The sequence below is a fragment of the Stigmatopora nigra genome, unplaced genomic scaffold, assembly GCF_051989575.1.
Source record: "Stigmatopora nigra isolate UIUO_SnigA unplaced genomic scaffold, RoL_Snig_1.1 HiC_scaffold_25, whole genome shotgun sequence".
Taxonomy (NCBI): Eukaryota; Metazoa; Chordata; class Actinopteri; order Syngnathiformes; family Syngnathidae; genus Stigmatopora; species Stigmatopora nigra.
Genome location: NW_027551604.1, coordinates 967,778 through 981,944, shown reverse-complemented (window position 1 = coordinate 981,944; position 14,167 = coordinate 967,778). Strand labels below are relative to the sequence as shown.

The following is a 14,167-nucleotide window of genomic DNA, read 5'->3' as shown; positions in this document are numbered from 1 at the left end:
ATTAATTTTCTAAGTAGAGGTTCGAAGTGGAAAATATTTGTATATACTTATTTTTGGATTTTACAAAATACTTTTTGAATGAAAAAAGAAAAAATGAATTAAAAAAATTCCAATTATTGATTTTAAAAGGGGAAATTTTAATCCTAAAACAAATCATGACGCCAGAAGAGAACAAAAAAAACGTAAACGTTCCCCCACCCCTACAATTCCGATTTGGAAAATCCCGCCTCGTCCCGCTCCCCTCTGATTTTCTGATTTGCTCGGTACATTCCGCAGACTTGGCGGGCGTCCTCGGCCACCGTCTGACGTGGGCACAAATACTTTCCACGGTTAATTGACCCCCTTTTTACCCGCACGCCATCATCAAAACGGGTCAATGTCGGCATTGACGTCGATTAAACACGTCTCGCCGCCGATCTGCAAAAGCCCGAAAGGCGTGTTTTGGGAGAAAATTGGCGACAAAAGATGACATTGACTCATTGGTTTTATGCCACCGTTTCTCTGGGGGCATCCATTATGGGCTGTCGCGAAGAATTAGGCAAAACCGCGGATACTTTCATGCGCGAATTACTACTTTCCCATTCGCTGATAATAGATTCTTTGCTAATCCATTCCTCTGTTGATTTTTTTGTTGAAAATAATCTTTTTGCTCTTCCTAATTGCTTCTTGCAAGCAAGCACATTTTCGGTAGAAGAATACTATAAATCAGGGCTAGGGAACCTATGGCTCGGGAGCCACATGTGGCTCCTCTGTTGATTTTTTTTGTTGAAAATAACATTTTTGCTCCTAATTGCTTCTTGCAAAGCAAGCACATTTTAGGTAGAAGAATGCTATAAAACAGGGGTAGGGAACCTATGGCTCGGGAGCCACATGTGGCTCCTCTGTAGATTTTTTTTTGTTGAAAATAACATTTTTGGTCCTAATTGCTTCTTGCAAAGCAAGCACATTTTAGGTTGAAGAATGCTATAAATAAGGGGTAGGGAACGTATGGCTCGGGAGCCACATGTGGCTTTTTTGATGAGTGTATCTTGCTGTTTGCTAACCTGTGAGCTAAAATATGGAAAATGCTGGTGATAGAACTGAGGTATTTTATGTAGAACTGCTTTAATCTTCTTTTTTTATACATTAGACTGTTCTGGAACGTATACAATCATTGATTAGCAAATACATACGAATTCTGTCAAAAGTATTCCGTTTTTTTCAACTTCAAAAGTGGTGAAATTAATATAAAAAAAAGAAAAAGGCACTCATTTACATGTATTTTGACTTTTATGGCTATAGCTTGTATGTGAGAAATTGTAAAATTTAACCATTTTAAAGCTGCGGCTTATACAAGAGAAATTGTAAAAGTCAACCATTTTATGGGTACGGCTTATACGAGAGAAATCGTGAAATTCAACCATTTGAAAGCTACGGCTTATACGCGGAGGCGGCTAATATGCGAGAAACTCTGGTATAGGGCCAGTCTACTGTATCTTAGGCTAATCGGCACATTAATAAGAAAAAATCATCATATTTGTCTATATATATTTTTCCCATATTGACCTCATAACTCAAACATCAAATTATACACACATATGGCTACAATTTATTCATGACAGACCTTAATATAAACTACATATTTTCTAAATGTCTTGTTCTGAGGGTGTTATTTCCTGACAGGCCTGATAAAATATTAGGTAGACGAGATTTTGAACAATTTGCATTGACGTAAAATTTAAGAAGTTCACGAATGCTGGTTCTGGGGGTTCTTGGTCCTGGGTTTTGGTACTGGTGAAGGGTCTCGGGCAATAATTTGATCCATCTGGGGGAGACCATGGCTTGGGTGAAGAATTTGGGAAGAGGGTGCTAGAACAGCCGGGTTCATGGTTTCGTAATCTGGCCCGTTGGATTCACTTCTCTGCTTTCGTACGGAAACCATCTTAATGTCCCTCTTACCCGAGACCCTCGTATCGCTTTTACCACGTCCCAGTCGTCGACACATGGCGGCGATGGCGACCAGCAGAAGAAGAAATAGCGCCGTTCCCCCCGCGAACACCGTAATGACTGTCTTGAACGTAAAACATAGCAAAACGGGCGCCATTGAGGTCGGTGCTACATTTTGACAAACTGGACGAACTACCTGGCTTCTCTCCATGCTAAATTTATTCCTCGCCCTACATAGGAAAGTCTTAGCTCCGCCCAGTGATACATTCAAAGTCTGCTTCGTCGCCCCCGGGGAATTGATTTCGTCTACAGTCCATGAGAAAGTGCAGTCCTGGGGGTTGTCCACTTGGCAGCTAAGATTGACAAAACCGTTTTTTGGGTCGCAAATGTAGACAATCCGGGGTTGGGAGACTTTGTCCAAGGTACAGAGACGTCCTGTCCACATGGTTAGCAAAGTGTAGTTGGGATGGCGCAGAGTGGCTTGGTACAAGCCGCTGTTAGAGCGCTTCAGGTTCTTCAGGAGAAGCGAACCAGTCTTTGAGACATCTTCTGGTTTTCCGGCTAGCACCTTAGCTCGTTCTCGGGTAAAAACCAGGGTGCCGTTGTGAGTCCAGCTCAGTATGTCTGTATTTGTCAGCTGGTTGTAGACAAACGGAAGCTCGATGGATTGTCCAACCGCCCCATATAGGTCGCACGAGTCCTTATCGGCGGATATTACCCATAATCCCATGGAAATAATTGTAGGGTACACTATGGCGTACATGGCCGGAGATAAGTCCAAGTCCAAGACCCGAAGAAAATGGGATACTCCTTGTGCTCTTGTGTAGGTTTTAGAAAGAAGTGAATGTTGTAGAGGAAGGAACTCGCGTTGGTCAACTTGTCTACTTTCGGTTCTCCGATGACAAGAGGGAAGTATGTTGTAATTCTTACAAATCAGGCTAGAAACAGAGTATTTCTTAGAAGGTGTGGTCCAGATTAGAAGTGGAAATGTTCTTTAATTTGAAAACTAAACTGTGGTCCTTCTTCAAGGGTTCCACATTAGCGGCTTAGCTACATCACAGAAGTACTGGATTTTCTCATGTATTAGCCGCATGCATGTATAAGCCGTACCCTTAAAATGGTTGAATTTGACAATTTCTCTTGTATAAGCCGTACCATCAAATTTGCTTTAAAATGGTTGAATTTTACTATTTCTCTTGTGTAAGCTGTACCATTACATTTGCCTTAAAATGGTTGAATTTTACCAATTTCTCTCGTATAAGCCGCCCCCTGATTCACAATTTTCACCTCCACATTCATGGTTTTAATAGGGAGTACAAATCTCTTACTTTGAAGGGAAAATGTTAAGAAAAGTAGTATTTCTGAGATACTGTATGAATCGAAACAATCATATCGAAAGGGTGTGGCCTGCACGTTGACAAATTCAGAAAGGAAGTCATGTGAGCAGTGCAACCATTTTTGGCAAGCGTCATTCCGACAATTACAAGTGACACCTGCTTCTTTCAGCTCTGCCGCCATGACACTTTTTCCTCCCCCGGGGGGGAACAGATGCGTGGGAAATGTTAGCCGTGTTAGCATGTGAGAAGAATAGACTGAATTCCATTCTGCAAGTGTCGTAAGAGATGACGTTCTTCGCTATTTGAAAACGTGTTGCTACAAAAAAGCACCTTGATGACGTTTTATGATATTTCATTAACAGCTGGACGAGTTTATTCATCTTAATTATAGTGATGTCACCAAAGCATTCCATTTTTTTCATAACAGTGATGTGTAAATGGTGCCGATTTTTGTTACTATTTACTTCAGCTATGGTTACTTAATGTCTATTTTATGAGTAGACAGTTAGCATTAGCTGTTAGCCGTTCATGGGTTTTCTCCGGGTTTCTTCACCAAAAATATGCATGCTAAGCTAATTGTATGCTAAATTGCTGATTTTAATTCTCCTTAATTCAGCTATGGTTATTTTATGTCTATTTTATGAGTAGACAGTTAGCATTAGCTGTTAGCCGTTCATGGATTTTCTCCAGGTTTCTTCACCAGATCCCAAAAATATGCATGCTAAGCTAATTGTATGCTAATTTGCTGATTTTTAATTCTCCTTAATTCAGCTATGGTTATTTTATGTCTATTTTATGAGTAGATAGTTAGCATTAGCTGTTAGCCATTCATGAGTTTTCTCTGTGTTTCCTCACCAGATCCTAAAAATAGGCATGCTAAGCTAATTGTATGCTAAATTGCTGATTTTTAATTCTCTTTACTTCAGCTAATTACTGGAGACGCAAAAAAAGGGCATTACGGAAAGATTTGTCAGACAACCCATCTGATCACAGATCAGTTTCTCAAACAACTTGGCCGTAGAGAGAAAACAGACCTTTGTTTTTTTTGACAGAGTTCAAGAGATCACCGTTGATATTTCCTCTTGCATTACACGCTTCTCTAAACTGTTTAGAAAGAGGAGGAAGAGAAAAATGAAAGGGAAGGACGCTTCAAAAACGTTTCAAAAACGCTTCAAAAACGCTTATCGCATTGGCCATCACCGAAAAGGCGGGTTTTTGTGTCATCTTTGTGAGCGGCTGCTTTTGGTCACCGAGGCACAACGTGGAAGCAGACGTCACGCCTGTCTTTGATGTAAACGGGGAGCTGCCGCCCGGCGACCCATCGCTCATTTCCGTCTCCCCTGAGACGAAACCTCCCATCGGTCGCTCGGAGTTCAAGTTTAAACAAAAGAAATGCTCTCTTCTTGTCTATATCTCTTTTGTATGAACAGTAGGAAGAGTATTTGTAAATCTGTAACTCTTAACAAAAGGTAAACACCCTGTAAACACAAAATCCCGGTGGACACAAAGTCTCCCTGAACACAAAATCCCGGTGGACACAAAGTTCCGGTGGACACAAAGTTCCGGTGGACACAAAGTTCCGGTGGACACAAAGTTCCGGTGGACACAAAGTTCCGGTGGACACAAAGTTCCGGTGGACACAAAGTTCCGGTGGACACAAAGTTCCGGTGGACACAAAGTTCCGGTGGACACAAAGTTCCGGTGGACACAAAGTTCCGGTGGACACATAGTTCCGGTGGACACATAGTTCCGGTGGACACATAGTTCCGGTGGACACAAAGTTCCGGTGGACACAAAGTTCCGGTGGACACAAAGTTCCGGTGGACACAAAGTTCCGGTGGACACAAAGTTCCGGTGGACACAAAGTTCCGGTGGACAAAGTTCCGGTGGACACAAAGTTTCGGTGGACACAAAGTTCCGGTGGACACAGAGACTCATAGATACAAAGTCCCCATAGACACAAAGTCCTGGTGGACACAAAGTTCCCCTAAACACTAGGTACCCGTAAACACAATGTCCTGATAAACACAAAGTCCTCGTAAACACAAAGTCCCGGTCAACACAAAGTCCCCGTAGACACAAAGTTCTGATAGACACATAGTCACCCTGAAGACAAGGTCTCCCTGAACACAAAGTCTCTGTAGACACAAAGTCCCGGTGAGCAAAAAGTCTGACTGAAGACAAGGTCCCCCTGAACACAAAGTCTCCCTGAAGACAAGGTTTCCCTGAAGACAAGGTTTCCCTGAAGACAAGGTTTCCCTGAAGACAAGATCTCCCTTAACACAAAGTCACGGTTAACACAAAGTGCCCGCGAAGTTATTCATTCATGTCTTCATTTTCTGTACCGCTTTATCCTCACTAGAATCGCACAGGGGGTTCTGGACCCTATCCTACCTGACTTCAGGCCAGAGGCAAGAGGACACCCTGAATTGGTGGCCAGACAATCGCAAGGCACAACAAGACTAAGTACAACCACTCACACTCATAGCTAATGCCAATTTAGCACACAATTAGCCTAGCATGCATGTTTTTCAGAATGTGGAAGAAAACCAAAGCCCCCAGAGGAGAAAATGCAAACGCCATACAGGTGAACTGACCTGGATTTGAACCCAAGACCCCAGAACAGCAAGACTACTCATTACCTGGGCCACGAACACAAAATCAGGTCAGTAAATTTTAAAGACATGAAAACAATGGTCATAATTTTGGCATGAAACACAAAGAAATGAATTAACTTGCTATTTTTCCCTCCAAATCAGATTTCCTCCCACCAGGCAATTGTCGTAAGACAAACGAACGGCCATAAATCAAGCATTAGCCTTGAAATATTTGCCTGCAAATCATTCGCTATCAACGACGGCCGAAATTCCGGAACACAAAGACGCAAGTGAAGGTACCATTTGACCTTTCTATGACTTTTTATGTTTATTTTAACACTATTTTTTCACTTTGGGGACTTTCTTTGTCATTTTTTACGATGTTTCTAAAAAATAAGCACATATTCAACCCATATCTGCGTCATAGTTGAAAATAAAACATAAATTTAATTTCCATTCTGATCTGATTAGCCCTCATTAGCGAGCGCAGGTGTACCTAATGAAGTGACCATCGTCTAGTCTCAGATGTGGAATATTCTCATTAAAGGCGGCTTTTAAAAGCAGCTGGGCCTCATAAATGTTTTATCACCATGGCCTCATGTAGGGAAAGTCTTATCTCTGCTGGAACACAAACTGGTCCCCGCGTAGACCTTAAATCCTCCCCTATTTGCTTGGGAGAAAAATGTTGTAGCGCTACGTTAGCCTCAGAAAAGTCAGGCTTGTTATGGGCAGGAAGAATTCGAAAAAGTACAGAAGGAAACTATTACAAAAATAAAAGAGCAGACTGTAATAAATCAGAAGAATGGCAATTGGCAAGAAGGGCTAAGTTATTTTTTTGGATTTAAGATGTCATATTTTAACCAGAAAGAGACAAATTAAAATATTGAAGTGCTTCAGTGGAATTTTGGAGTATTTTATGGATTTTATTTTGAAAGAGAGGGAGTAAAGGGGAGAATTTTGTAGCGTCTTGCTTATCATCACAAAAGTCAGACTAGTTTTGGGCAGGAGACGGTAAAAAAATAAAAAATAAAATAAACCAAACAGTAGGAAATCCAAAAAATGGCAATCGACCAAAAAAATTAAAAATTAAATTGACCAAACAGTAATAAATCAGAAAAATGGCAATTGACGAGAAGTTATTTTTCTGGATTTAAGATGTCATATTTTATCTAGAAAGAGACAAATATAAGTTTTTCAGTGGACATTTGTAGTATTTTATGGATTTTACTTTGAAAGAGAGCGAATTAAGTGGAGAATTTTGTAGTGCTTGGCTAAAATACAGCAGAAAACAATAAAAAATGAAATAAACCCAACAGTAATAGATCAGAAAAATGGCAATCGACAAGGACTGTGTTATTTTTCTGGATTCAGGATGTCATATTTTATCCAAAAAGAGATCAATTTGAATGTTAAACTACCTAACCCTAGCTATGATTGGTTGTCCTCTGTCTCATTCTGCCTTGTGATTGGCTGCCCACCGATTCAAGGTGTCCCCTAACTGGGGTCCATAGTTGGCTAGGATAAGCTCCAGCACCCTCTGAAACCCTTGTGACGATAAGCAGTCCAGAAAATCAAAATTTCCCAATTTCACTTGCGTTACGTATATGCGTTCTCATGTTATGTTATGCTATCTTGTCATCACACTTATGTCGAATCACTTACCTTGCCTACCATTTATAGTCAAAACGAAAAGTAACCAAAAAAAATCATGTAATCCTCTCTAATCCAGAGAAATAATAATAATAGTCGATGCTAGCGATACGTCTAATACGACACAATCTCGCCGTCAAACTCGGCCAAGTCCAGCTTAGAGTGCGGGTAACATAGAGTTCAGGGATCATCTTGGGATAGCAGACTTCTTCTAAATTCTCCCTGAGCTCTGCTTGGGCTAACATTTCTTAAAGGTTTGACTAAATAGCAACAACGGCTGCAAAACTAGTAAAATTAAATACTTGTTGTTTTTTATGGACCTTTATGGACCTTACAAGAGCTCAGGATATGTTTTCAGAACCCGTTGTTCCTCAGACGCGGTGTTCCATATTGATATGTGGGCCGTGATTATGTTTTTTTGGGGAGATGTAAATATGTAACTCAATATTGCTCGTTTTGTGCCAAAAATACTGCAAAAACCACATCGAGATGCACGAAAAATCTCGAAGAGAACAACATGAGAACATGGCGTCCCACAAAATTGCAATCCCACTTGATAATGTTCCAATTTGTTGTCAACACTTTCCTTTGTTAAGGTTGAGGCTAAAATAATGAACGTTAGCGAGCTAACATCCTAATTTTTGTTGGCGCTAAGATGGTGATGCCGCAAATATGGTAGTGTTTCTGTAAACAAGACAATTACTGACAATCGGTAAATGTTCCCGTGATTATTTTGTGAGGTTTTTCAGCCCCATCGGCGTCGGTGGCTAGGCTAACGCGCCTTTGTTTACATACTAAAGTTCCCATCAGTTATCGGACACTTTGCTGTAAAAACATGGCTACGCTAGCACGAGAGACGCACTCCCGCTGGTTGAAAAGCTAAGCTAACGTGGCATCTCGGTTACGACACAGCTGCCGTCGTTTTAAGATATATAAGTATATTACATTTCCTGATTTTCCCCACTTTTAAAACAATAATGGTCGTTTTTAAACCATTTTTTTCTGTGGGTTTCGTTCAAATATAATTTTGTAAAATCTAAAAATATATATAAAAAAAGCTAAAATGAACATTGTTTTAGATCTATAAAAAAATGAAATATTCATGGCTTTTAATCCAGTTCTTTTAATACATTTATTTTAAAAAATCTAAATATAATAAAAATGGTCCGGCCCACATAAAATCGAGTTGACCTTAAAGTGGCCCAAAGCGAACTAACCCAAGTCTGACATTGATGTATATTAAGTTTTCAGATTTATCCCCTTTTAAATCAATAATCGTCATTTTTTTAATCTTTTTTTTCCGTTTTTTAGTTCAAAAATATTTTTTTAAATTCTAAAAATATATATAAAAAAGCTAAAATAAACATTGTTTTAGATCTATAAAAAAACGGAATATTCAGGGCTTTTAATCCAGTCCTTTTAATCCATATATTAAAAAAAAATCTAAATATTATATCTAAAATGGTCCACCTGAAATCAAGTTGACGTTAAAGCGGCCAACGAACCAACCCGAGTCTGACACCCTTGTTCTAAGCTAACCTAATCGCGGCGTTTCCCCTATTGGCGAGCGAGCCACCAAAGCGAAACGTCGTTTCCGGCCCTCACCACGCTAATAAAAACCAAATGTTATCAGGCCCCCCACCCGTAGAAAAGCCATCCTCTGGACGACCCCCCATTTACAGGTAGATCGTCCCCGCTGTGACCTTACGGACATCCCGTGAGCCAACCCTAATTGACTACGGCGCCGAGGTCGAGAGGCCGCCGTGGACCAGAAGGGGTCAAAGGTCGAGCCGTTGATTTGGTGCTCCAATTTAGATTGTCACACACAGATTGGCGGCGGAGACGACCAAAGAGACCACTCGGAAAATAAAGCTCGGATTTCTTTCAACTACTAACAAGCTTCAAACATGGCGGTTTTGACCTTTTGACAAAATCACCATGCGTGTAACTGTGACTTAAAAACTAAGCATAACAACGAGGTCACCCATGGCGACCAATCGAGAAAGCTTGACATACGAACATGTCTGCAAATTGCGTTTATGTGGAAAAATGTGCATAAATTTGATTTTGTATTGCAAGTAGTACTTCTTTCGGCCACTAATACCGACACCTGGCGCTGTGAGAACTTAGCTCACCCAGCATCTACCTTCTTCTGCAGTGTGGAAGTGCGTGACGTATCTTCAGTGCGCAAATAACCTTTTTAATTTATATCATTAAATATGTGGTGCATGCATTATTCAATATGGTTGGTGAAGAGCCAAAGGCTGAAACGTGAGGGAGATGCAAGGAAGAGAAAAAGACATTTTATTTTCGAACTAAAGTGGCAGTAATAAAGTGCTACCACATCACTTATGATGGAAAAATAGAAGAAATTTGTGCATTCGTCATTAGATAGCTTCTTTCGGCCAGTTTCTAGTAAGTCTCTCCATCTCTCTAATGTATGTATACTACAGTACTGTATGTATTCTCTCAATTATATTAAATGTTTTTTCAGTACAAACCAATGCTAGTTACTTATACAAGCCTTAAACATACAAATGCACTTATATATAAACCTTCAATATACTTATATAGGCCTTAAACATCAATTATAATACAAAACAGAGCACTGAATCCACTTCAATTTGAACAATTTCAACTTATGAACAATTTCAACTTATAAACACTTTCAACTTATGAACACTTTCAACTTATGAACACTTTCAAGTTATGAACACTTTCAGCTTATGAACACTTTCAACTTATGAACACTTTCAACTTATGAACAATTTCCACTCATGAACAATTTCAACTTATGAAAAAATTCAACTTATGAACACTTTCAACTTATGAACACTTTCAACTTATGAACACTTTCAACTTATGAACAATTTCAACTTATGAACACTTTCAACTTATGAACCATTTCAACTTATGAACCATTTCAACTTATGAACACTTTCAACTTATGAACACTTTCAACTTATGAACCATTTCAACTTATGAACACTTTCAACTTATGAACACTTTCAACTTATGAACACTTTCAACTTATGAACACTTTCAACTTATGAACAATTTCCACTTATGAACAAGTGCTCGGAACCTAACTCGTTCATAAGTAGGGGAGCGTTAGTATTAGTTTGTGTGATTTTTAAAGGTTTCGTCTAATAATAAAAAGGCTATAAATGCACATTTTAATTGGGTAAAGGCCAATAAATAAATGATCAATAAATACATATTAAAATACAAACTGACAGGGTCATTTTGAAGAATTCTATTTCGGTTTTATCTCCACGATTTGGCCAGACGAACGTCAACAACATACGTCATTTTTTAAAAGGGTTCGAGCCTCCCTTTTCAGTAGAACAATATTTCACTGGAAAGACTTTTTTATGTGCTCTGGCTGCGCCCCGTCTTCGGGTATCTCTGGAATGTGCGGAATGGCCGAGCGCTGCGTTATGAACATGTGGCATCGTCCCACTGAGGAACGATGAGTCACGCCGCTCGTCTCGTTCAGGTGATAGAAAGAAAGATCTATTCATTCTCACGGGCGTGGGAGGAAAAATTGGCGAAGGTGTGGACGCGCCGTGTCGTACATGACGAGATGGCCGATTGTGTCGGGCCAAATCCGTGCCAAGCGCTAATGCGCTAGTCGTGTACAAACAATAACGTTATCTAATGTTCCAAATGCGCATGACGTCACCGTGTCTTATTTGTTCTAATCATCATGAGAGGGAGTTTAATATCTAAGAGAGAGAGAGAGTTTAATATCTAAGTACTGTTTAAGATTGAAGTACTGTTGAAAACAGTAAATATTTAGATATTAAACTCTCTCTCATGAATATATTTTTGAGAGCTGGTTTCAACAGTACTCAAATATGAAACAGTACTTAGATGTTAATCAGAACTTAGATATTAAACAGTACTTTGATGTTAAACGGTACTTAGATATTAAACAGTACTTTGATGTTAAACAGTACTTAGATGTTAAACAGTACTTAGATTTTAAACAGTACTTAGATATTAAACAGTACTTAGCTATTAAACAGTACTGAGATATTAATCAGTACTTAGATATTAAACAGTACTTAGATGTTAAATCGTACTTAGATGTTAAACAGTACTTAGATATTAAACAGTACTTAGCTACTAAACAGTACTTAGATATTAAACAATACTTAGATATTAAACAGTACTTAGCTACTAAACAGTACTTAGATGTTAAACAGTACTTGGTTATTCAACAGTACTTAGATATTAAACAGTACTTAGATATTTAACAGTACTTAGATATTTAACAGTACTTAGATATTAAACAGTACTTAGATACTAAACAGTACTTAGATATTAAACAGTACTTTGATATTAAACTCTCTCGTGAATATAATTTTGAGAGCTGGTTTTAACAGTACTTAGATATTAAACAGTATTTAGATATTAAACAGTACTTAGATATTAAACTCTCTTAGATATTAAACTCTCTTAGATATTAAACAGTACTTAGATATTAAACTCTCTTAGATATTAAACAGTACTTAGATATTAAACTTCTCTTAGATATCAAACTCTCTCATATATAATTTTGAGAGCTGGTTTCAAAGTACTTAGACATTAAACAGTACTTCGATACTAAACTCTCTCTCTCTTAGATATTAAACTCTCTCTCTCTTTCTCTCTTTCATGCAAACTCCACACAAGACGACCGACCTGGCATCGAACCCAGAACCCACAACAAGAAAAATAACAAATTAGGGGATGTAAAAGGTAAAAGTTTCTGATAATTTGCATCTACTTGGCTATTTTCTATCTATGTTCTAGTATTCTAACTTCAATTGGGGTTTCTCGGTGGTGGTGGTGGTGGTCCTTTGACACCCGTGGTGTCACCCCCATATAAAAGCCGTGAAAATCCAGTGCTTGAATATATTACCCAGCTGCCCCAAAGTATGTCTTGGTCGACTTGACGGTGACCTTTGAGGAGGATTAGCAGCAGCTGGGGAATTGCCATTGAATATTTATATATGAACCCAAGCAGAAAAAATAACTAAAGCTTGTTTTTGGATCACTTTTTTAGCAGTATTTTACGTTCTATTGCAACAAAATGGTGACTTTAATTTGTCGATAAAAGTGTGTCTTCAAAAAAAGTATGGCAAGACACATTTTTGCTCAAATTATATCATCCAAAATGACTTTAAAATGGAAGCGGACTAAATCCAGAAAAATAATCAATTAAAATATTTGAACCATTACGCTGAGGACAACAAATTTCTAATCCAAAATGCTTTAAAATTGAAATGGAAAAATCCAGAAGAATAATTAATCAAAATATTTGAACAATTAAACAACAAAATTTTAATCCAAAATGTCTTTAAAATTAGAGTGGACAAAATCCAGAAAAATAATGAATTAAAATATTTGAACCATTACTCTGAAGACAACAAAATTCTAATCCAAAATCTCTTTAAAAAAGTGGAAATAATTAACTAAAATATTTGAACAATTACACTGAAAACAACCCAATTTTAACCCAAAACGCTTTAAAATGAAAGCATACAAAAACCAGAAGAATATTATTAGTAATTCCCCATTATATTTGTAATATTTCTTTACTCCAATAACAGTCAAAATTCATCTGAGGACAACAAATTTGTCCCCAGGAGACCAAATAACCAACAGACAAGGTTGGTTATTCTGTGGTGTCTAACCTCAAGGTGGGAATATTAGATTGGACCGACTAATCCGTATACCGCTGCGAAAAGAGATTAAGAGTAACCCCTTCAGAGGATCTCATCCCCGTCCCTTAGCGGAGCGGGTCTTGGCCCAGGTTCCTCTCCGCCGGAGCCCTCGCTGGGCCATTGTCCATGTCAGCGTGGCAAAGATGAACGAAGCCAAGCGTCTCTGAATTTTCGGAGCTCAAGGCCTGTCTTGTTGTGCACTACTAGTGAATTTAGCATTCAATGCATTCATTTTCTGAACCGCTTTAGTCTCACAAGGGTCGCAGGGGGTGCTGGAGACCAGCCCAAGCGAACTTCAGGCCAGAGGCAGTGGGTATACTCTGATTTGGTGGTCGGCCAATCACAGGACACGAGGAGACAAAGGACAATAGGAGCAATTTAAAGCGTCCAAATTTAGCATATGCTTAGCCTAGCATACACTTAGCCTAGCATACACTTAGCCTTTTTTTCTGGGGAATTTTTAAATACATTTTGCAATTATTATTTTTATAATTTATGAATATGTAAAAATACGCACTGAAACTCATGACTAGGAGCTGGTTTCAACAGTACTTAGATATTAAACAGTACTTAGATATTAAACAGTATTTAGATATTAATTAGTACTTCGATATTAAACAGTATTTCGATATTGAACAGTAATTTGATATTAAACAGTACTTAGATATTAAACAGTACTTCGATATTAAACAGTACTTCGATATTAAACAGTACTGAGATATTAAACAGTACTTGGATATTAAACAGTACTTCGATATTAAACAGTACTCAGATATTAAACAGTACTTCGATAATAAACAGTACTTCAATATTAAACAGTACTTCGATAATAAACAGTACTTCAATATTAAACAGTACTTTGATATTAAACAGTACTTAGATATTAAACAGTACTTAGATATTAAACACTACTTAGATATTAAACAGTACTTCGATATTAAAC

At 38.4% G+C, this 14,167-nt stretch overlaps 1 protein-coding gene across 1 annotated transcript; it reads right to left on the bottom strand.

Annotated features, from left to right (window-relative positions):
- Positions 1 to 1,134: 1,134 nt before the first annotated feature.
- On the bottom strand, positions 1,135 to 2,754 carry LOC144192132 (T-cell surface antigen CD2-like). Its single transcript, XM_077711187.1, has one exon. It carries the CDS (start codon positions 2,687 to 2,689, stop codon positions 1,727 to 1,729), a length of 963 nt encoding a protein of 320 aa, XP_077567313.1. The 5' UTR covers positions 2,690 to 2,754; the 3' UTR covers positions 1,135 to 1,726.
- Between the last annotated feature and the right edge of the window lie 11,413 nt (positions 2,755 to 14,167).